The sequence below is a fragment of the Neophocaena asiaeorientalis genome, unplaced genomic scaffold (genome assembly GCF_003031525.2).
Source record: "Neophocaena asiaeorientalis asiaeorientalis breed wild unplaced genomic scaffold, Neophocaena_asiaeorientalis_V1.1 scaffold110, whole genome shotgun sequence".
Lineage (NCBI taxonomy): Eukaryota > Metazoa > Chordata > Mammalia > Artiodactyla > Phocoenidae > Neophocaena > Neophocaena asiaeorientalis.
Genome location: NW_020175053.1, coordinates 5707643 through 5732378, shown reverse-complemented (window position 1 = coordinate 5732378; position 24736 = coordinate 5707643). Strand labels below are relative to the sequence as shown.

General features: G+C 46.6%; 1 protein-coding gene across 1 annotated transcript in view; it reads right to left on the bottom strand.

The window, feature by feature from the left end:
- Nucleotides 1-24736, bottom strand: part of LDLRAD4 (low density lipoprotein receptor class A domain containing 4) — a 297425-nt gene that overhangs the window by 99953 nt on the left and 172736 nt on the right. The window contains 1 exon segment of the mRNA XM_024763876.1: nucleotides 14802-14942. Within this exon segment, the coding sequence (XP_024619644.1) occupies nucleotides 14802-14942 (141 nt within the window).

The window sequence follows — 24736 nt, the reverse complement described above, 5'->3', positions numbered from 1 at the left end:
GGCTGATGTTTTAAAAAATTTAAAGCAAGCTGCAAAGTACAACCATGACTTTTGACTGTTCTGACTGTGTTTCTTCAACTCCCAGCCCTGGCTGACTGGTAACCGCAGACCCCAGACCCCAGCTCCCTGGTGGCTCCGCTCGTCCCCCCAGCCCATGAGCTAAGCGTCTGCCCGAGTCTCCCAGGATCAGGCCTCTCCCCTCGGAGGCTGGATCACCCTCCAGTGACTCCACTCCACGGCCTCTGCCCTGAAATAACCACACTCCCCTCCCTCACTCCCCAGCAGTGAGACCCCCGAATGGGGTCGGGCTGCGGGGGGACCCCTCCTAGCTGGTGCAGCTCTGACTATATATCTATTCAACTCCTGATGTGATTTCACACCCATTCCTTCAAACTCTTTTTTTTCTTTTTTTACATAATCATATCACAGCAATAAGACTCTTCAAAACCTGTTGAAAAGCCAGACCCCTCCCCTCTTTACCTTCCCTGTAGTGTCTCAGATGGCAACTTCGAGTTCACCTGAAGGCCACCTGCTCTGTGGACAAGGCAGGGTCCTTCCAGGGGCTCCCCCTCTGTTCTCCGTCTATAAGGTTCCCTTGCCTATAAGGTGGGGCTCAGAGCTAGGTGCTCTCTCAGGACCTGCATGGGTATAACTGCCTTGTCTCACAGCCTCACTCTCCTACTCAAAACCCTTCAATGACTTCCTACATAATAGAGAATAAAAACTACTTGGCCCGACATCCTGGCTTTCTGTAATCTGGCCCCAATCTACCTTTCTAGTAATGCTCCTTAAAATCAGCCCTGACCTCCAAGCAAGCTGGCTTTTTGTGACCATTCCCCCACATGCCAGGCTGCTCAGGAAAGAGAGTTCTCCAAGGCCCCCACCCACGATGGGTCTGCCTTGTGCACCCACACACCAGTGCTGTCCCACACTTGGCACTGGAGAAATTGCCCCAAACCTCTATGGATCTTCTCAAGGGCACCAGTTTACCACTAGATGGAGATCACATCCTGTACCCCTGCACACCCCCATACTCTGCATCCTGTGCCCATCACATGCTCAACACTCACAAAAATACTCTCCACGAAATACACCCTGCAAAAGGATGTGTTGCTACTACTTAGGGTACCATTTTCTATGAGTAACCACCCCAAACACATTTTCTCTAGAGCACTCTCCAGCCCCCTGTCCTGTTCTGAAAATTAGTCCGGGCACCTGGTTTTTCTGGGAGAAGCTACCTGCACTGTCCATCAGTCCCTGTTACTCCAGGTTAAATGTCCTGACACGAGAACGAATGCAGAGCCACAAGGGACTGAGGAGGCAGCAGCCATTGCTCCTGCGGCCTTGTGGGGTTGCAGGTGCCCTGGGACATCTTTAAAACCCTCTCCATTTTTTAAGGTCAGACTGGCCTTTAAGAACTTGGATTCATGCAAGTTCCCTCCGCAAGAAGCAGACGACACTCGGAATTTCTATCTTCCAAGCATACATAACAGGAAGGGGCTGCATTTTCTTGGTTGTCCTTCTGTGGAAACTATATCAAGTCACAGACATGGACCTGAATCAAGTCGCAGAAGGTATATCACTGTCCTTGCCTGGCTCAGCCGCCCGCACCTCCCAAGACAGGGAGAGCAGCCTGCTTCCAACCCTGATGGCTGGAGAGACTGCCAGTCTGAGCATGTTCCCAGGAACAACACCTGGGTTCCCCCAGGGATCTAAGGAGAAAAGGGTTAGAGGTTAGTTCAAGTTCCTTTTTCTCCCATTTTTTAGAATAAGTGAATAAAGGAAGCCCAGAAGCCCCAGTGAAGATGAAGGGATAAAGATAAGGAGGCAACACGCCCAGGTATCCCTTCGGAAACAGGTTCTGCCAATGTGAGGGTGGGGCCTCTTCCCAAAGAGGGGAACCACACCTCACTGTTCCAGCCAAGTCCCCCCAGGAAATCTCGGGGGCCCCTGACACGGGCAGACAACGTTCTGCTCCTCTGATGACGTGAACAGAACCAAGAGGTGTTGCGGTTCACTCTCCAGACACCCAGGCTGTTGTCAGCTGGCATCACACCCTGCATGGCACCCAGATGCCACGATGAGTGCTCCTTGCAGCTTGTCCAAAACGGGGAGAATTTATGCCCTACATGTAGCTGACGGGATGGCAGGCAAGAGATTCAGGGAAGGGCGAAGCATCTCTGAGAGATGGCTATGCCTTCGGGACGACCCAGAAGACACTTCTAAGAGCCACTCTGGGAGGTCGGCTCGCTTGCTGCCTGTGGCTCCAGCTCCTGAACACAAGAGCTCATTCCTTCTTTTCCAGGGATCGTGTGCTTCATGATTAGTTTTCACCTTTGATTTCCTTTTTCTTTCCAGGCAGGACGAAGCAAAGACCACCTAGCTTTCCCGCTGCTGTTAGCTCTTGGGACATGACAAGAATGGATGAAGGAGTGAAAAAATGATTATTGCGAAACTTAGGTTGCTGGGAGTTTTTTCCAAACCAAAAGCCTACGATGGCATCTGCTCTGAGACGTAACTAAAAGAGCTGCAAGCCAGGTGGCTGATTCCGTGGTTGGGCCTCCGGGGCAGGGTGGGGGTGGGGGGGTACCTTCTGCAGGACAGGACACATGCTGTGATGACTGAATCTCAGTTCTATTTCTGCAGTTCCTCAAAGAGGGTCCCTTCCAAGCTTTACTGCAGACCCTCCTGGGTAATTTTTCTGCGGCAAATACATGACTAAGGACATGGAGTCCAACAACAAGGCCCCTCCCAGCTGAGCTGCATCTGCTCTGCCTGTCAGTGCCCCTCCCCCCATAACTTCATCCTGAGAGCACAGACCCACCCCGCCCCCACCCCATTCAGACTGTGAGTTTTCGTGGGTAGAAAGTCACTACTTATGTCACATAAATCCCACTCCTAGCACTGGGGAAACACTGAGCAAAGCGACCATCGGAAGGTGCTGTGTCCCAGGGTGCAGCCAAGTGGGTGCTCACGAGGGCTCCACCTCCCTGCCTCCAGCACCATTAGCAGAGTGGCCGGTCAAAAGAGCCAGCTCTGGAACGTTCTCAGAGATTCATCAGAAAAGAAAGCATGCCAGGTGAGTCTCTAAAACCCTCCCTAATTAAGAGGCTAAACCCTGGAAATGAAGAGTCAGGACACACAGTGTCAACCGGAGCAGCACCAGGCTCAGCAACACACACGACTGATCCGGTCCCTCGTCTGTGTCCCATCGTTCAGGGCAGGGCGTGTCTGGGTGAGATCACTCAGCATCCTGCAGGGGCGGAGTGCAGTCTAAATCAACAGCACCATCCACTTACACCTCTCCCTTCACGCTCTCTCTAATGCCTGATATTAGTTGAGTTTGTACGAAAACTGATCCGAAAGAGAGGGCCTCTTCTCTCCCCCGACACTGCATCCCCCTCCCCCAGGAAGCAGACTCGCATTGATTTCTGTCTGATTACACGAGGGCCTGCCCTGACTTTCCCGTTACTTAAGCCGGCGTCTCAGTGCGTGTCCTCAGAGACCGGGCTCCGCTCAGGCAGGGCCGTCTAGACAGTATTCATGACCCATCTGTCTGGCAGGCCTGTGGACGGCAAACTCTATTAGAACTGAAGCCGCGCCTCCCGCCCGCTCTCCCTTTGCAAAGCAGGAATCTGACACTGAAAATTACTATCATTGTTGCAGTTCTCAAAATAGCACTGCCAGACTTTCATTAACATCCACGCTAGACTACTAAATATTTAAAGAAGTGGATAAATTTCATCTGAAGTGGGACAGCCCCGTACACATGAAAGCAGTAACAGAATCAAAATGTAAATCTAAGAGGTAGTTTTTATCCAGTAAATTTAGTGTCACAGCAGGAGGAAAGGAAGCCTAGGGTTTACTGAAACTCCCTCCCATTTGTTCTCTGCCTTTGTTTATTTGAAAAGGCAGAGTTGCCTTCCAAGTTCTTACAAGATTTTAATTGACAGAAAACCGTCTTGGAGAAACAGAGGCACAAACCAAAGGGGCGGGCAGGGAGGGGCCCTTCTGGCATGAAGGAGGAGGGTGAGCCTGCCCCTCTGTGGGCAGCGGGGTAGCTGCTGCACCCTGACCTTGTTTAAATGCCATCCTGGGTCATTTACACACAAGCCAGTAATTGTTTTGCCATGGATTCCTTTTTTAAGTTGAAAAAGGGGTGGGCAGCCCTGTCAAAAGAACACACACTGCTGTGCAGAACAGCTTGGTTCAAGCAGAGCGGCCTCTACTACTGGCCTTGACCAAGGCAGGAGCCACCCCACCAACATCCCTGCCCTGGGGCAACACAACGCACTGGGAGACCATCCCACCCTCCCTGTGGAGGCCACATCAGAGTGTGATCCACTGAGGGCATCTGGAGGGGCCACAGAGCTCACAAGACCCAGCGGTGCATCAGGGGTACAGGGCTAACAGTCCACGTCTGACCAAGGCGGGGGGGGGGGGCTCTGTGCTCACAGCAGGTGAAGGGGAGTAAAGCAGTGGCAGAAATGGAGGCACCCTGTTCACTGGATCCCACCAGCTCCCGTGTTCACATTTCCACCCTCCTGATCAGAAAGGAAAATGGAAAGGGGAACTGACTTCCTGCAGGTCATATATATATAGGACACAGCCGGGCGGAACTGAAGAAGGGATTAATTACTCCAACAATCTGTAGAGGAAACCTGAAGGAACTCAACAAAACCAATGATCCCTGATACAGTAGGGATCTTGGGTTAATATTTTGGAATCTACTTGAAAATCCAGGATGAAATGAAGATTACCATTGTCTATATATCAATTAAAAACTGCCATATAAACAATTGCTCTTGGAGCCCTCACTTCTATGGGCCTTCATAATAATACATTGTTTGTTTGATCTCCACCCTACAAACCTTTAAAAACTGATGCGTACATCCTTATCCTACTAAAAAAATATCATGAAAAAAACAAAAAACAAACACCTAGACGCAAAAACAAACAAACAAAAACCACAGCCTGAATTAAGTTCCTCGCTTCAACATGTTCTAGCTGGGTGACCCTGAATAAATTACTTAACCTCTCTGAGCACTGTTCCCTAGGCAACCTTTCTAGATTTCTAGGTTTTGAGATAAATTACATGATGCATGTAAACAGCCGGCACTCAGCAAATGGCAGCTCTCTACCCACCTCATCCCCATCCTAAGAAGCCACAGGCCTTCAGATAAATTCCTTGCACCGCTAATCATCAGAGAAGTACAGCTATGTTGCTGCTTTGCTTTTGGTAAGTGGTGATGAGATGAGTGGGAAGCAGCAGCGGGTGAAGCCCCGGCTGGTGCGTCCTGGCGCCCGGCTGTCAACATTTAAGATGAGGAGGGAGTGGAGGGCTGGCCCAGCACAGCGCCCTCCGCAGCAGCATTTGGGCTACTCTTCCACGGGGCCTTTGCTGAGAAACACGAACTACTTCGAAAGACAAGATTGAGGGCAACAGCAAGAGTTTAATGGGGACTGTCTGTCAGAAAGCAGTACTGTGTCAACGTTACATTTTCTGGGCTTTGGTAACTACACTATGGTTATGGAAGAGAATGTCTTTTTCTTAGGAAATACACATTTAAGTATTTTTGGGTGGAGAGACATGGTGCCTGCAACTTACTACGTGCAAGGCATTATTCTAACTGCTTTACCTAAACTATTTTACTAAATCCTTAGAACAATCCTTTGAGGGAGATACCAATACTATTATTGTCTTTGTTTCACAAAGGAGAAAAATCAAGGTATAAGGAGGTTAAGCAACTTGCCTAAAGCCACAATCAGTGAGTGGGGACTGCAGACTGTAACTCATCTTGGATTTTCTAGTTGGAACAAACTGCAGGCCCAGCACCGTTTGCAGGGCTGTTTACAGCACAGCCAGCAGCAGTACAAAGCCGGTCCCAGGGACACACTGGCAGGAACCGGGACCTGCGCTGGTAGACTGACCAGGTCACTGATGCGACAAGCAGCACACCCACACGTGCCAGCACACGTGCACCTAATCTAGTCAAGTCACCTCTGGGCCCTGCACAAACCAGCCCTTCCTGTGCCCCAGGAGGGCTTGTCTCCCAGGGGCTCTGCACTGGGAAACCGAGACCCCAGTAGAGCACAGGGCATCCTGCCACACTGCTGGCCACAGAATGAACCCCAACTAGAGTAGGGACATACTCCAGTGAGTTTGGGTGTTGGCAGTAACCAACATACACCGTAATGACAGACAATTTGGGGAACAGACCTTACGTCCCCTCTCTCTGTGTCCTATCACGCAGGCTGCCAGGGCTGAATAAGTATTCTCACCCTCCAGGTCTACTTGCAGGGCACTAGGCCACGCAAAACACAAGTTTTTTTTCATCCTCCGGTCCGACTTGAGTTTTCAAAAATAATCACATTCAATAATCTGCAAAAATACTGATTCACTATGCTGTACACCTGAAACTAACACAATATTGTAAACCAACTATACTTGCATAAAAAAATTTCTTTAATTTTTAAAAAGCTTATCAAATAGGAACAGAGCCCTATAGCTAATATAGAAATTAAACTTGCAGTTAAAAGCATTTGTACAAAGAAAACCCTAAGCCCAGATGGCTTCAATGGTGTATTTTATAAAATATTTGAAGAAGAAATAATAGCAATTCTACATAATCTCTAAACTATTGATGCATATGACACAGAGGAAAATCAAAATAATTATGCTGGATGAAAGAAGCCAAAGAGAAGAGTGTGCACATTATGATTCCAGTTATATAAACTCTAGAAAATACAAGCCAATCTATAAAGACACCAATCCATCAGTGGTCGCCTGGGGTGCAGACAGGGAGCTAAGACAGGAAGGGACCACAGGAGAGTAACAAACATGTTGGGCAGATGGACACACCATGGTTAATTTGTGATGGGTTTCATGGGTATATTCCTATGTAAAACTTACCAAATTGTAATTGCTAAATATGTGCACTTTCCTGTGTGTCAATTATTCCACAAAAGCTGTTTAAAGATAGATATATAGCCAACTGAAAAAACATAAAGTAAAAAAAAAAAAATCACATTCATCCATTCACTCAGCACGTATTTATAGGGCCACTCACTGTATATTGTATACACCACACACTGTATACTATATATGCCATGCAACGTATACCACATATGCCACACACTATGGGAGGCACTAAGGCTACAGCTGAAACCCTTGTAGTCACTGTTCAACTAAGGGCCATGCTGACAGCTTGCTGGGAAGTAACAGAGGAAGGATAAATGGTTTTCAATTCAATTCAACAGATCCTTTTCAAGTGCCGACATGTACAGTCTATGCTTCATTAGGAGTGTCAGGGCTTCCAAAGATGTGAGCACAGCCCCTGTCTTCAAAGAGCTTAACACTTGAAATCATTCTTGTCCACATGTGATGATGAAGCAGAAGAGTCAACACCTTAAGAGGGACACAAGATGGTGTAGGGTTCCATGCAGGAGAAATTATTTCTGGTAAGGGATAGGGACCAATCAGGAAAGTGACCAACCTGATGTAACTGGCAAAACACTAAGACAGAAAATACCGAAAGGACTGTCTGGTCTGGGGGTGGAGGAAGAAATAACTGGTTCAGCTTTGAATGCTCAGGAGTTGGAGGTTTGGGAGAAGCCTTACGAGCAGAGTTGGATACTTCATCTGAGCTGGAGATAAGAATACGGGCGTGGCTTTGATGCCAAGTGGTGTCTAGAATTCCACAGACAAGGGCAAGGACCAGGCTGGAACCTGGCGGACAGAGGAGCCGCCACAGAGAAGGAGCAGCTGAACTTGTCCAGGGAGACCTGGACCCCAAGGGAACGGAGAATCTCAAAGAGGGGATGATAAACCTTACCGACTATGGAGAAAAGGCCAGAAAGAGAAGAAATGGGAAGAAAAAAAAAAAAATCCATGGGATCTGGCCGTGAACAAGCAACCCAGCAAAAGCAGCCAGGGGAGAGCAGTGGTGAGTAAGAAGGGGCTGGAGAGGGCGGGTGGGGGCGAGCTGAGCTGCTCCGGGAGGGAAAGGGACAGGGAAGGCCTGGCCAGGGCAAGCGCAGGGGAGGGCAGGGGAGGGCTCCACCCAGGAATGGCAAGGACCTGAGGGCTGCTCGGGCCCTCCCTAACAGAGGCCACGCTGCCCTTGGGTCTGCGAGGCTGATGCAGCAGCGGGCAGTGGGCTCAGAGGCACAGGGCGGTCAGAAGGCACTTGGGGAAGTCAGAGGGAGGAAGGTGAAGGTGAGGGGCCTGGAGGAGAAGGAAGGATCAGCCAGGGGAGGTGACAGAGCGGCTGGTGAGACCCCTGGTGCTGGGGAACAGGACTCTGCACTCCTGGAGTCTCACTTCCTTCAAGTTAAACAGGCCACTGAGAATCACAGAATCCTAGATAAAATTGTAACAGGGAGGAGCCAATCCTGACTCCATCTTGGATCTGTTTCTTTTACTTTAACCTTTGCTGCCCGCTGCTTTTGTTCACTAAGAGGATACTGTCTAGCAGACCTACTAGAGAATGGACTTGAGGACATAGGGAGCGGGAAGGGTAAGCTGGGACAAAGTGAGAGAGTGGCATGGACATATATATACTACCAAACGTAAAATAGATAGCTAGTGGGAAGCAGCCGCATAGGACAAGGAGATCAGCTCGGTGCTTTGTGACCACCTAGAGGGGTGGGATAGGGAGGGTGCGAGGGAGGGAGATGCAAGAGGGAAGAGATATGGGGGGATATATGTATATGTATAGCTGATTCACTTTGTTATAAAGCAGAAACTAACACATCATTGTAAAGCAATTATACTCTAATAAAGATGTTAAAAAAAAAAAAAGGATACTGTCTATACATAGTGGCCTGCCTCAGGGAACCCTGGCCCTCTGCCTGAATGTTAAACCAAAGTGCCTTTGTTCAGCGAAGTATTCGGACCCTGTCCACCTGTGGATGGCTGCAAGAAAGAAGAAATTAACACATCCCCTCCCCAAGGCTGGCCATTCCAGGAGATATTTGCAAAACTTACAGCCTTTTTACTTTACTTCCTCATCTCCTCCCCCTCTCTGTTCTATGAAAGAAACAGGCATCCAAACCCCGATAAGATGGTTTTTCGGACACACTAGTCTGTCATCTTCTCTGTCTGCCGGCTGTCCGAATAAAGTCGTATTCCTTGCCTCAACACCTCGTCTCCCAATTTACTGGCCTGTCATGTGGTGAGCAGAGCGAGCTCGGACTCAGTGACAAAACCTGGGAGCTGGTCACACCCAAGTGCAGCAGAGGTTGTTCCTAAAAAGGTTCCATGTACACAACTAGACATTTTAATTCATCCGTTCAGAATGACACTGATCACCTCTGAAGCGCTAGAGGGAACCTTCTCGTTATTAAGAAAACTGATGCAATATGAGATCTACTTCCTGGTAATCACATAGTAAATGGGAGTTTCTCTTTATAGAAGTATCCCTACTAGTAAATGGAGAAAAAAGGGCAGAATTAGGTCATGACTGCTTTGCAACCCCCCAATGACTGACGATAATCACATAACAGAACGAGCCCCCCGATGTGGACAGCAGGACCTCAGAGTGCCTTCATTCACACCTGAGCCTCCCCAAACTTGGAGACCCGACCATTGACAGACAGGAAGCCTGAGAGGTGGTGAGCACACGTCCCGGGGAAGCGGGGCACAATCTGGAGCGTAAGACACTGCCACCAGACAGTCCAGACCTTCCACCCAGATCAAGGCGGTGGCTGCGGAGGTGTGTGTGTGTGTGTGTGTGTGTGTGTGTGTGTGTGTGTGTGTATGTGTGTGTGTGTGTGTGTGTGTGTGTGCGCGCGCGCGGCCCAGATAGGAAACACTCCTCAGGGGACAGCACAGCATCATGGAACAACGCTTAGGGCCCCTTTGGATCCTGCTTTAAACAACTATAAACATAACAAAACAATTTATAGGACAGCTGGAGGAATATGAATGTTATTAGAGAATTATCGTTAATGAAATAAACAAAAAATAAAGGTCCAGTCTCTGTGAAGCCTGGTTGTGAATAGGTTTCTACATGGTTACGAACATGGTCCCAAATACACAGTGCTGATGTTCAGCGACTCGCTGTGTGGATGTCTCTGTACACTGCACGCGACTCAAGATGTCATGCTGACACCTTGAACTCACAGTGCTGTGTGTCGACTCTATCTTGACAAAGCTGAGTGAGTGGGTGAAGGAATAAAGTCCTGGGGAAGCGGGGAGCAGACAGCCAGACATGGGGCACAGGGGAGCACAGCTCGGTGACAAGGAGAGTGCCAGTCCCTTTGGAAAAAACTGATGAAGGTGGGAAGAGCTGGAGAGCTGGTTTGGGAAGAAAGACACTCAGCTCAGATTTTAATGTGCTGAATTTATCTTATTTGGTAGTTATTACCCTAAACAGCCCTGGGCAAAAAAACAGTTTCCTTCTGAAAAGTCCTGAAGTTAAAATCCTGGCTGAATCGGGGAACTTTATTAGCATCAGCTCATCTGACTTTGAGATTACGTTTACTAGGCCACCAATGAAGAAAGAAGCAAAGAGCCACCAGTAACGGTGAGAGTGCCACCCTCTCCTCCCACCGCCCCCACCATGTCAGACCCCCTCATTCACTGGAGGTGAAGCTGTCGCAGGGACCCCTCTGTGCTCACCAGCTCCAGGGCATGACTCCTGAGCAGTGACTGAGGAAGGCCTGCTCTTGCCAATGCCTTCAAAGCACATGGTTCCTTCAAGGCTGCTCAATGCCTGCTTCTCAGAAGCCAGAGAAACTGCTCCCGCCACCAAGATGTGGCACAGGGGCTTCAAAGAATAGTGGGTTTGCGGAGCCAAAGCCCAGTGAGGAGGGCCAGCATCACAGGCGACAGGCAGGCTGTGCAGCTGGGGACCCAAGGTCCGTTCCTTCAGTGACAAGGGCAGGAGGTGTGGCGTGACTGGCTCGCTCTCTGCCTCCAGCCACCCGCCAAGGCCTCGCTCACCCACACTCCACCGTCCTTGGCCCTGACACCCAGCACGCCTCCTCTGCGAAGCCACCATGACCACGTCCCAGCAGAACGGTCCTCTGTGGACTCCTGGACCACGAATTGCTGGGACCACTCGGCTTGGTAGCCTGTGTTCATGTTGAGTCGTCTTTGTACGAGTGTCTTTCAGTTCCCCAAAAGACACTCCTTCTCATTGAGGTGGCTTCTCTTGTTGCACAGCATGGGCTCTGGGTGCGTGGGCTTCAGTAGTTGTGGCTCGCAGGCTCTAGAGCACAGGCTCAGCAGTTGTGGCACACGGGCTTAGCTGCTCCGCGGCATGGGGGATCTTCCCAGACCAGGGCTCGAACCCGTGCCCCCTACATTGATGTTCAGTGACTCGCTGTGTGGATGTCTCTGTACACTGTACGTGATACCAGGGAAGTCCCTCAGAAGTACAATGTTTTGATGGAGGAACAGAAAAGACATGGGAAAAGCTGGCCACAGCATTTCCCTCTTCTGTAAAAAGATGAACCAGCAAGACGCCTTCCCTGTGAAACACTTGGCACAGCCCCGTCCCCACATCTGTGCAGGGCCTTGGGGCCCACTGAACCAGGACCTCACGTCAGGCCATGGATCAGCAAGGCAGAGAAGCAGTGAGACCACTCAGGAAGGAAAAGTTTCTTACAGCTACTATAAGGGCTTCTGTTATCATTAGCACTGCTGCCTTCACAAATGACAGTGACATTTTCTTTCTAACCTTAATTCATTCTAAATTTTAGCAAATATGAAATGAGAGAGAGGACCAAGACACCTGAGCCAGGGCGCATGCCCACAGCCAACAACACAGGCAGAAAACTGATTCCACCCTGCTTGAACCTAAGTGCGATCAAAGAGTAGAACACTGAATGTTTCCCTTACTTGGGTACAAAGCAGATCAAGTAAATGACTCTTGTTCTTAGACAGGAATAAGGAGAAAGCACTCTTTGTTTTCTTAGAATGCATTAGTCTGTAGACAAGAAGTCCTGTAATATTCCAAGTTCCCAAGGCAGGGAAGAAGTGGCGCCCCCAACAGAGGTACGCCTGCTGCAGCCGCAGGCTGGTGGGCCCTGCAGACCCCCTCCCAAGTGGAGAGCATCCAAGCCCTGCCGGGCAGCTGAGGGGAAGTAAAACAGCCTTTGCTCTGTGCTCTTGCCTGGCAGACCAAGGGAAGGAGAGTACAGTCATTCGGTACCCAATCACCCTCCAGCAGCACAGAGGAAAGAGCAGCCACAGCAAACCCATATGTGATGAGAGGCCCCTGAGCCAGCAGGGGAGCGAGGACTGTGGGCCAGGCCCAGCAAACCCCCTTCAGCTGGCGGCTCCCCAGTAGGCCTTCTGCAGGGGCAGAGGAAGTGGGAAATGCCCAGAACCTCTGAGGATGAACTCGCCTGTGGATGCCTGGAACCCATGCTCCACCTGAAGGAGGCTCTGCCGTGCAGACAGACGGCAGCAGTCACGGAGGTCCCCTCCCAAAGATGTCCCACACGGCAAGCAGGGATGAAGACAGCAATGAGACGATGATGCAGACCGCACTCTTCATGTCTGTTATTTCATGTAAATCCTCATAGCAACCTTATATGGCAGAAATTATTCTCATTTTGCAGAGTGAGAAACTAAGCCTTAAAGGGGTTCAGGTGCTTCCTTAAGCTAGAACTAGAACCCAGGTTAACCTGAAGCCACAGCCCTCATCCTGCCCTTTGTCATTGTCTCCCCTGACTTTCCAATCTTCTTAAAAGACAGCATATTGTAAACAGCCTCCCATTTTGGCTACAAGGGCACAAGCCTAGTTACATCTGAACACTAGGGACCAATAGCTTGCCAACAGGATCTTAAGATTCCTCTATTAGGATACAAACTACTATATATAAAAAAAATAAACAACAAGGTCCTACTGTACAGCACAGGGAACTATATTCAATATCCTGTGAGAAACGAGAAACCATAATGGAAAAGGATATATATATGTACAACTGAATCACTTTACTGTACAGCAGATATTAACACAACATTGTAAATCAACTATACAAACTCTCAGAGCTCCCTGGGCAATGCTGAGCCATTTACAGATGTAACTGCTTCACCTGGCTTCTAAGCAAAATTAAAGTGTTCACATTTTAAAAAATGAATGGAAAAGATATCTGGAAATCCGCTTTATAAACCAGGAAATACTGATGAGAAAGGGGAAGAGGCTGGGAGGAAGGGACACCGCAGGACTGCAGCAGTGGCAGGACCTACGTGAAGGGGAAACACCTCCGGGAAGTGCCCCTGGGCAGAGGCCAGAGGTGCGTCCTGCCTGCTTTTCACAGGAGCTCCGACCAGGCGAGACCCCACGCAGGGTCCTGATGTCCTACCCACCAGCTGTTGTGTAAGTGTGTACGTTACTCAAGTCTAGAGAACACAAGTGAGATGTTGCCTCCACTCTGCTTTTCTCCTTCTAAGACCCCGGCTTGAGGCTGACTGGCCTGTATCAAGTGCTCGGTACCAACCAGACTCTAAGTGCTTCCTGTGGACCATCCCACTTAATCCTCACGCCCTCCATGCAGATGAGGCTCAGAGCTGCCGGACGGGGCCACGGCAGGCATGGCTCACTGAGGGGTCCCTTCCTCCCCTGGGTCGAGGCAGGCATACTGAGCAAATTACAGTGTTGACGACCACAAAGGCTACTGCAGAAAACATCGCCAGAGGAAGCATATGGACTAAACACCAAGAAAGCACACAGCTCACCTTAAACTATCTTCTCAAAGTATCGAGATGGGACTCTACAAGAAGGCTCAATATAAGAAAATGCAAACTGACACAACAGAAATGACAGCACAATTAGACTCCCGATTTAGCAGGAATAAGTAGCAGGCTTAAAACTCACAGCTTTCCCCCAACATAAAAACACAGTGGGAATAGAGAAAACTGCTTCTCTTTTAAAATCCCCTCCCATTTCACATTATAGGATCAGTATTACATAGTCTGATCTCTAGAACAAAAATTTAGAATCTGTAAATAAAAACAAATATAACTTCTCACAATAATGTCATAAAAGTGGGGAGAGAAGTCACACATTTCCTGAGATGATCTCAGTGGGAAGACCCCTGACGAGGGTCAGTGCTGTAAAACATCCGTGACCGCAACCCGCTTCCTTCAGCCCAGGAAACACAGGAGGCAACAAGCCACTTCCCTACGAGAAGTTTTCCCTAAGACAAGTTCGGCAGTGTTTCCAAACCACCTTCTTGCTCCTTCCGCTTCATAAAAGCCATGAGATCAAAAATGAATGAACTTTGTACTCGGATTTCACCTTCTTCCAGTTCAAGAAATGCTCACAGCCTCAGTCTGGGAATTCACACAGGGAAACATCTCACTCAGGTTGCTTTCCATCCAATATCAAATAGAAAAACACATCATCGCAACCTTTTTTAAAAGTCCCATATAAACTTTTTCTAGTTTCTTATTTTAATTACTAGTTTAATTGTGGACCCTCTATGTACCTTTCTTTGCTTATTTAAAATTATTTTTAAATTATTGTTTTAAATTACTCTAAAAAATTCTACAAAACCAGTATGAAGAATACTAAGTCAATATATTATTTCTTGGGATCAGTCACTGCTTCTAGATAAGCAGTAGAAAGCCTCTACCAAAACACAGGCCGCTCAAAGTGGAAGAAACTTCTGACTCTCAGACACACCATATTTCTATCCTAAAAGAAAACATTCCCTTTTTGAAAACACAAACCTCTTCTCTTAACCAAAAAACAACATCCTTCCCACTTCCCAAGGTCACTGCCTCCTAACCATCCCCAAACACAACCAACTGAATGATACCAAGGTGAGCGGGAGGGACTTACAGCTGAAGATGCCCGGAGGTGGATGTTCAGTCACCAGGAGACAGTTTTCTTCATCACTGTTGTCCCCACAGTCGTTCTGTTGGTTACAGACCAGTGAACCAAGATACAAGCATTGCCCGCTGGTGCAGGTGAATTTGCACTCTGAAAAAGCACAATATAAAGCATGCAGTTGTCAATGCCAGCCTGATGCTCTTCAGCTGCTACTTCTCCTTCCCTATCTGTGTGCCGTGATGGTCTGGGCACTCAGTCTACCTGGAGAGCCCAGGGAGCAGAACGCAGACACAGACTCTTTCGGTAAGAGCTCAGGGGCACTCGAGGCCTGCCATACCTCACTCACCCCACGCCTCTGACCCACAAAATAGTAACATGATGTGCCCAGCAAGTCATGACTATGGGACTCTTCCTTTGCTTGAAAAAATCCTTGGCGGTTTTCCCCGCCACCAAGGATGAGGGAGCTAGTGCAGCAGCAGCCCGGGTGGCAGCAGGACTCAGGAGCTCAGGCTGGACAAAAGGAGGCTCATACGTTTTATTTCCAACTTGTCACTGGATGTTGTGAGGCTCTGGGCAAAACATTTAACCTCACTGGTGTTCGTTCATCTCATGACTAAGAAGAACCAGGTTTATTACCAGGCAGGGGCAGCACTGACTTTATAACATAAAACATGGGAACACAACATGTGCCCTCTGCTGAGAAGCATCCGTACCAAGGGCCCCGTAAGTGACTTAAAGAACAGGATGGAGCCCAACCCAATGCCTGTAGGCTTCACTGAGCATGGGATGTCTGCAACCTGTGCAAATCAGTATTTGAAAATAGAATTTACTTTTATAAGACAAAATAAATTTGCAAACTTAACACATTACTATAAATTTAAGCAGTTAAGGATAAAGGAAATTACATACACATGGGCGCATAAACATCTATGTATATCTTACATCGACTATCACCCTAATTCTGACCAAGAGCTTTTCCCTAGGAGCACCCACAGAAGCTGGTGGGATTCACACAGGACATCCCACTCAGTGAGCAGCCAGTAGAAAAAACCCCACAGAAAGAGACCAGGACCCCCACTGACACTGACCATCACAGCCTCTTCATTTCTCCTTGGTTTTGTCTGTCTAGAACATGGGTGGCAGGTCCTTTCCACTCTAAAATTCCATTATTCAAATAAATAATAAAAGGCTAGACATCAGCACACAAGACCTCCACCCATTATGCTAACGACACAGAGGGACTGCAAAGAGAACCCCTTATCTGCAGTAAAGAGACAACTTAAATCCTCAGTATTTCTGCAACCCAGTATGAAAGTGCCATCATAATTCTCTGTGTTCACATCTTCCTAACAGAGTCTAGAAAGAGACAACAACCAAAGCCCTGACCTAGTTCAGACCCACACGTGAACACCCCCCAAATGCACATCCACAGCTGGTGACTGGCCGCAACGTCCAGGTGAAAACTCCATGTGCTGACTGTGAACCAGGCCACATGTCAGGAGCTCTGCTGAAGCCCAACTCTGCTGCCATAAGCGGCACAGACTCAAATCCAGCTGCTTGAAATTACATTGATGAAGTGACTTTTTTTTTTTTTAACTTAATGGAGAAAATGGATGTCAAGGAAAGAATTTATCTTCCTTTCCAAAAGAAATACTGGAGCTTGGATTACTACCCAACATGAAAAGGACATTAGCCAAAAACAGTACTCCTGATGTTGTTGAAACAGTGATTGGAAAGAAGGGAACACTAACCTAAACTGAATCGAACTCCAAGTAAAAAGTTAAGCACCGCTACGGTTTGAAAGGATCCCAGGTTAAACTCCCACGTTCAAGTTCGTGTGGAACTTTAAACGAGCGCAGAAACGAAACCACATCCACAGTTCACTCTGATCTCAGCTTGTTTAAAGGAGACCCTGTCTAGAGTTACAAAATATTTTCAAGGAAATGAATTATGTGATTCAGTTATTCATACAACCAGTATTTTAGCTCCTTCTATGTTCACTGCCAGGCCCAGAGACACAGAAACACAGAGATGAAAGAGCAAGCCCTCTTCAAAGGACTACAACACAAACTTTTGTAAATGTGAGCACCAACTAACACATGTGCTCACTCCTTCCGAGGACCGATTTTCCTTCTTTGTGTCCCTCACAGTGAGACCGCTGCCCAGCGAGGAATGGGCCCTTGGTGAGTCACCTGTTTGTTGAATAAACATATGACCTCATTTGAGCCTCATAAGAACCCTGTGAAATTATTAGGGTAGATACTATTATTCCCATTTTACAGATGAGGAAATTAAGACTCAGATTAAGTGACCTGCCTATAATTAAACTGCGAATAAATGGGAAAATGCAGACGTGTGTCCAGATCCACCACCTCTGGTCTTAGGCTCTCTAATTGCTGCCTCTCAGTTTCCAAATCTGTTTTCATGAATGTGCAAAATTCATTTGTAATGAGGATGACATGTATGTAACAAAGTTCTCAAAACAGTTTATCTTAAGTAGGCTTAACATTACTCAGAATGCATTAAAAAGGCTTGTGCTACTGATGTGCTTAGAAAGCTTTTAGTTCTTAGATAATGGAAATACCAACATCAACCCACTGAATTTCAATTTCATAATATCTAAATCTTCTCAGTGGTGAGTCATTAGCTGAATATCAAACTAAAAATCTCTCCATCTCATGGCCACTTGAATCAAAACAACTGAATTGAAATTTTGCACCAACTTCGGCTTCTTGATATATCTAGAAATCTGCTATAATGTTATTAAGTGTTAAAGATTAATGCTAAAGCTGGAATGAAACTGCAGACCAGAGTCAAATGCCTGTCCAAGGTAACCTAATCGTATTGATCGAGGCAGGCTTCCAACTCAGTCCTGACTCACCCTGCAAGATCATCTCTACCACACTTTCCACCCCAAAGCCCAGTGTGTTCAGACATTAGGGGTGGTCCCTAGTAACTAGGTTATTATGATAGTTCAAACAAACTAAAAACCCCAAATGAGAGGCTCTAACCATGGCCGCCTATGGAATCCCTGGGCTGATCTTTCAACACCAGCCTGGACCACTGCGCTCCCTGGCGTGAAGTGGCCTGGATAGTGGGTGGTTCCTAGGGATCCTTAGACTGATTCTGATGGGCAGCCAAGAAAAGCCACTGCCTCGTGAGAAGCAGAGAACTCATTCATATGAAGCCCTCACTCTAGCTAATAGTATTGTATAGCTAGTATTGGAATGTTTAGTTGGTATTTGCTAATTTACTTAAAAAAAAAAACACCTATTATCTTAAAATGGGCAGGTATTTTGATGACTCCTGGATATAGGGCCTGGTTGCTATAACTTTGTACTGTCAATGGGATATTTCAGAAACTTTGGGACTACAGGTATGACCCGCAAACTACATTTTGACACACTATAGAGCCAGGAGTCATCCTCAATGAAATAAAACAAGTCAGAGAAAGAAGACAGAAGAATTTTTCCAAATGTTTTCTTTTATTTTGTCCATTCTTTGTGGAGCTTGTTGAGTATTCCTGCTAAGCAAGAAGTTGAAGGAAATCAAAGACTGTTAACATCAGAAACATTTTGGTTACAAATTCATGGTGATTTCAGATGTATAATATTGGAACAGAATATAGAATCAACAACCAGGAACCAGCTTTTCCTGCAAGAGCTATATATTTAATTTTAAAATTTGTAATATTTAAATAATTCCTCTTCTTTAAAGTCAGGGATTTTTAGGTAAAGAAAATGGCATTCCCTTCTGCCATAATTCTCTATTTTTTATTTTTAAAAATCTAGAATCAGCAACAGATTTTAGGATCACTTTATTTGCTTTTAGTAATACAGAATTTTCTCCAAATTTGGAGAATTCTTTAGCTTCTCTACACTCCTACATAAAGCTTCTGATGAATTTCAGTGACTTTGAATTGTCACAGATTCATAAAATTCTAGTGCTGAGAAGGCCCTAGAGACACAGTGGACTGCCCTCTCAGGTCACAGATGAGAGAATTCCTGACTCACCCAAAGTCAGGGAACAAACCTCCTGTAATGGAACTTAACACCCACAATTTCTACCGAATTTGGGGAAAAAACACTTTTTGTCCTAAATGTCATTCTTATTAGGTACAAACTAGTACTAACCATTTGGAGCATACCATGTGAAAAAGGAGAAAGGAAAAGAATGATTAAGAGAATTTCCTTTGTTACTTTGAATTTTATTACCTTTGAAAATACAAGCAATTTTAAGAGCCCTGAAAGCAGGAAAGAAATGGAATATCCTAGATTGGTCTGTGAATTCCAAACTTTTACACACACAAAAAAAAACTGTATTAAAAAAAATTTTTAAGGACCAGTAGCTTAACAATTTGAATATTCTAAAACTAAACTTGGACAGGGGTAAATACTCAATCTTGACTTGCAGGAGAACAAATGTGCATCTCAGAGGCCAAAGTTAATCCACTTGGTAGAGTCAACATTCTATTAGTTAAAAGGCAAAAAACAGGTACTTGAAAGTTGCTAAGAATAAATCTTAAATGTTCTCACCACAAAAAAGAAATAGTCATTAGGTGACATGATGCAGGTGTCAGCTAACCACTGTGGTCTTCATTTTGCAATATACACGTGTGTCAAATCACGTTGTCCACCTTAAACTTACACAATGTTGTGCGTCAATCACATCTCTATAAAGCTGGGGGAAAGGGCAACAAAAACTTGTACTCAATTTTTCCTATGCCCTTTTTAAAGCCTTAGTTTTCACAGATATGACCTCAGTCACAAAGCACTGCATCACAGCCGTAGAATCAGCCTCTTTTGTGAACAGGCAAAGCGGTCCACGGCAGCTATTTCTGTGAGAGTTCATACAGCACCATGGGCTCACTCAGCTCACATGTCCGTCACTCACACACCAGAAAACTGGGAATGATTCTGGCTCCAACATTTCTGATGTTAAATCTAGAGCTTGCTCTTAGTAATGGGGCCTTCTTAATATACTTACATTGTAGATAACAGAGACTAAACTTAGCTGCTAGGGACCTATAAGTGAAGGATTAATAAGGTTCTAAAATTAGCACAAATAATTTTACCACAACCAATATAAGTTTCCTACTATTGCGATGACAATACTTTTATTGATTTATTCATACACTGCCTACTCCCCTGCAAGGCACAAGATTATCTACCATAAAAGCAAAGTTGCACAGAAATGAAAACAGTGAGTAAAAGACAAAAACCACAAACCTAGAAATGCAGGGGACAGAGGAAACCTGTGACCGTAGAGAGCTCTAGTGACCAGTCACTAAACCCAGCTCCAAGCAAAGGGGCTGCCGCGGACCGGTGGAGACCAGAGGACCGGTGGCGAGCGCTCACTGGCCCACAGCAGGAGGCGCTGCAGTCAGTCGGAAACAGACTTTCTCCTGCTTCTCAGACCTGAGAGGATCAGTCACTCTTCTTATTACAGGGTGCTGTACAACAACACCGAGGTAACCTTGACACCAACTTTGTCCAAAAAGGGAAAAGTGCTCCTCAGATTGTTCTTTCCTGTGTGACCTCCTGTGAGGCTGGAATATTAGACTGGTTTCTATTGAAGGAGCCAGAATGACAGGGTCCAGAAAGTAGCTATTTAGCAAATTATGAAGATAAAGATTCGAGACTCTTCAGAAATGAAAAGTTAATCCTTAGGGCTATTCATCTCAAATGTCAGCTTTTGACAGCATGTGAAAGGCAGATGGATGATAAATGCATGTTCTTCTGCAACATTTTTCAACACAAGGAATACATTTTGAGTAACCCGTAAGAGACTCAGTATCTCACATAACATCAACACTGATCTCCACGCACGTCTGAGGAAAGACGTCTGAGACACTGTGGGTGCCTCACCTGGCATCACACGGTGACCTGAGCGGCACACCGAAGGCCAAACATAAAGACTGCGCATCACTAACAATGTGCTCCCCTCACTCAAAGACGGTGCTGACTTTGCCGGTCATAAATTTGAAACAAAGGAGAATTTAATTTGAAGGTTTACATTCTATGTAATGAATTAAATTAACAAGCACTTAATAAAAGTCATATCTTAAGTGGTGCTATTGAAACCATAGTTATCCTCCAGAAAGATGACTGTGACATGATAAAAGGACATTTGCCCATATAGTAAGATTAACAGAGAAGAATCTCCCATCAAAGGTAGTAATAAAATTTTTTTAAACTCAATCCATTTTATGATGTGGCTTATCGCTCTCACTATGGTGCTGGAAAGACGGTGCTGAAAACATTTTTAATGGGTCTAAAATTCTCTAACAACCATGAGTGAAAAATATGCCTTTAAAAGTCCAAGGTACTTTGGCTTTAGACTTCCAGTCTTAAAATTATCCTTTAGAGCAGTTTGAAAAACTTACCCAACTTTCATCAAAGCACGATCAGGTATTTTAAAAGTCAGTAAAAGTCCTCTAGGAGTTGAACTGGCAAATAGCACTATTTCTTTTCTATGTTTAAAGGCATTGAATGAATGAATTCTGCGCTTTTCTGTATATAAAATGCGAAAAGGGGTTCTCAATTAGCTTTTTAGAACAGTACTGGAAGCAGGTAAGGAACACCTTAAAATACTCTGCAGAACAAAAAGGTGTATCAATATATGCAACGCACATGGGAAAATACTTTGAAAAGACGCTGAGCAAAATACAAACAATGATACCTCTGGGTGCTGGGATCATTAGTAATTTGTAGTTCCTTGTGAGTTTTATGTATGATTTTATAATCAGGAAAATAAAAAGCCTATTTTAAGGAGGGAAGTCTCTGTGAAAACCAAATATTTGTAGAACTCTAAATCCACCATAATGAAGTACCTAACTCCCCATGACATCATCCAAACAGAAATCCAGACAGCTCCAGCCCCACTATCTCAGTCACATTTCAGCACAAAGCACATGTGGGACACCCCCACGGGCAGAGCAGCAGTAACAGCACACACACCAGCTGGCAGTTCCCGCCTGAGGACCTGCTGGGGGAGCTCTGGGGGGCGGGGGGCCAGTCCCATAGAGCCACAGCCCACAATGTGGAAGTAAGGCTGAGGGCCAGATGTGCGGTCATGGAGCGCCCTGGACACCCTGCTGAGGAGCAGGCCCAGTGCTCCATCTACAGGCTTTAAGTAAAGGCCTCTGAACAGGATGTAACCGCACAGCCCTGAGCATTTAGTGCACACCTGTAAAGACTAACCCTGCACACCCTGCTCAATACAGCTCCACGGAGCAGCAACAAGAGTTCTAAGCTGTCCAGTGACATACACGTTTGAGGTGCACGGCCGTAAGGACCACACTGCAGGACCACCTAGATGGATGCACAGGTGTTTACGGCACAAAGTTGGACCCCAAGGGGGAACCACAGGGGTGAAAGGGTGGCATAGATTCTCAGGTACTGAAACCGCTGAGCCTCGGGACTCTTCCCCTCAAGCCACTCTTTCATTCATTCTTTCACTCAAGAGTCCTGCACCGCTCTAGCGAGGAGCATGGCCACAGGTGCCAAGGACAGAATAGACAGTCCATTTTCCTAAGACTCAGGAAACTGGCTTCTCCTCCAGCTCTTAAACTAAATATTGTGTTTATCCCCAGGCAAGAATAAGAATCCTAACCTCTAAACTCCTTCCTGGTAAATGTGGTACCTGGATTAAAGCAGTAGTTCTGCATCTTTCCCGGACAGCCCCAGGGACCCCTTGAAGACTCAGGGTCTCCAGCAGGAGGTGGGTTGCAGGGTCAGTGAGGAGTCCCTGCAGGATTGCTAAATCTGTGTGCAGGGTAGCTTTCCGTGAGATTCCACTGGAAAACAGCATCCCCCAGCTAAAAAATCTGAAAGCTACCTACTGCCTTACATTCTAAAAGTCCTTTCAGTTCTTAGGATCCATGATTCAACAGAATTTTAAGAAAGAAATTTTAAAGAATGAAATTCTACTTGAGCCCTTTGGTACTTCTGTTGCCCACTCTTGATTATTCTAATGATTATCCAAATAACAGGTGCTTTCAAAGTTTCTGAGTTCTGGACATTTGGTTACACACTGAGTATCAATACCACCTCTAGCAGATCTTTCGCATCAGCTTTACAAACATCCTATAACCTCCCCCATCTTTAAAATAAAAATGCTTTGGGCCCCACTCTCCATGTCTCCACTCCCAAGGCTCAAGCCTGTAGCTGTGCAGGCTTTGGCCCCATCACTGCATACCCCCCACCACTGCGCCAAAACTGTTTCTCCAGGCCACGAAATGACCTCCATGTCATTAACTCCAGTGCAGCCATGCAGGCCGCATCTCACTAGACCCGCCTTTGACAGCCAGCCACTCCTACCGCCCGGAACCAAGTGCTTGGTGGGTCCAAAGACACGTTCCCCCCTCACCTATCCCCCTCCCTCCCTGATTTGCTGCCCTCTTTTCTTTGCCATACACCCAGGCCCTGTGGTCTCAAGCCATCCAGGCTCTCCATGCCGATGACCACATGTCACCTGTTGGCATCTCCAGGTGGTGTAACACACCTGAACTCACCACAGCCTAGCCCAAAGCACCATCTTCCCGTGCCAGCTGGCTCTGCTCACAACCCCCCATGTCTCGAGAACACATCCTCCCAGCTGCTCAGGGAACAACAGTGCAGTCACCTGTGACTCTTTCCTTTCTCTAATCCAGTAAGAAATCCTATTAGCTTCACCTTCAAAATATGTCTGGAAACCGGCTCCTTCCCACCATCTCACTACAGTCACCCTGGTCTAAGGGCCATCACTGCTCATCTGGATGACCCCGACAGTCTCCTGACCAGCCCCCCAGCTGCTCCCTGTATCCTTCCCACCAGAGTCTGGTCCCAAGAGGGGACCCAGGACTACTCTGCTCAAAACTCTCAAATGGCTTCTTCTATTTCACTCAGAGGGAAAACCAGGGTCCCTACAATGAACCCCACACAACCTCCCATCAACAGGCCCTATCCACTCCCTGGCCTCTCCTGTCCCCGAGTTGGCCCTGGGTACATGGGCCTCCTCGCTGTCCCTTGAACACACCCGGCTCACTCAGGCTCGCTGTTCCTCTGCCTGGAACACTCTCTCCTGAGGAATCTGCTATGCTAATAACTCTCTCACTTCCATCAGGCCCACGCTCAGACGTCACATCTCTGTGGGCTCTTCTCTGACCACTCTGTTTAAAGTTGGATCCCCTCCCCAAGACCCCACCCCTACTCCTGGCCCTTCCTATCCTGCTTTCCTGCTGGATTTTTCTCCACGGCTCTCTATTTCCATCTAACATTACATCTAATGACATGCATAACATTTCTTACCTTTTTTTCCCACTAGAACATGAGGGCAGGTAGGGATTTTTGTCTGCCTGGTTTTACTGATGAATTCCCAGAGTCTGAACAGGGCCTGGTATACAGTAAGCATTCAATAAGTATTCATTAAATAAATCAATGAGCAGAAGTAAAAGCTTGTCGGGAAGTTCTTCCGGGAACCACAATTTACTACTGCTATCCCTTTGAGTGAGAAAAGTTTTCTCTGCACATATATCCTCAATAGGGAGGGGTGTGTGTGTGTATGTGTGTGTGTGTGTGTGTGTTGTGTGTGTGTGTACACATATGAAAAATGAGGTAGAAAGAAGACAAAAAGATGAAAATAAAATTCAAATCTATCATTAGCAAATTACACGAGAATTTTTAAAGCAAAGGGTTAGTTAAAATTATTAGCCAAAATAGATCTTTAATTACCTGTGGTCTTCATTGATGGAAACAATCTCTCTCTAGTTGTCAATGTCATAAACGTTTAGGCTTTTTCCCATCTGTCCCTTCCCCGTCCTCTGGCTTAATTCCTAAATCACAGAGTTCCCTCTCAGGGCAACCCATGTGTTCTGGCTGAAGCACTGGCCTGTCTACCCAGGAAGCAGCAGCCCCTCACACACAGCTGCCAGCATTCTGAGAGAGAGTTGGGAGTGGGCACCG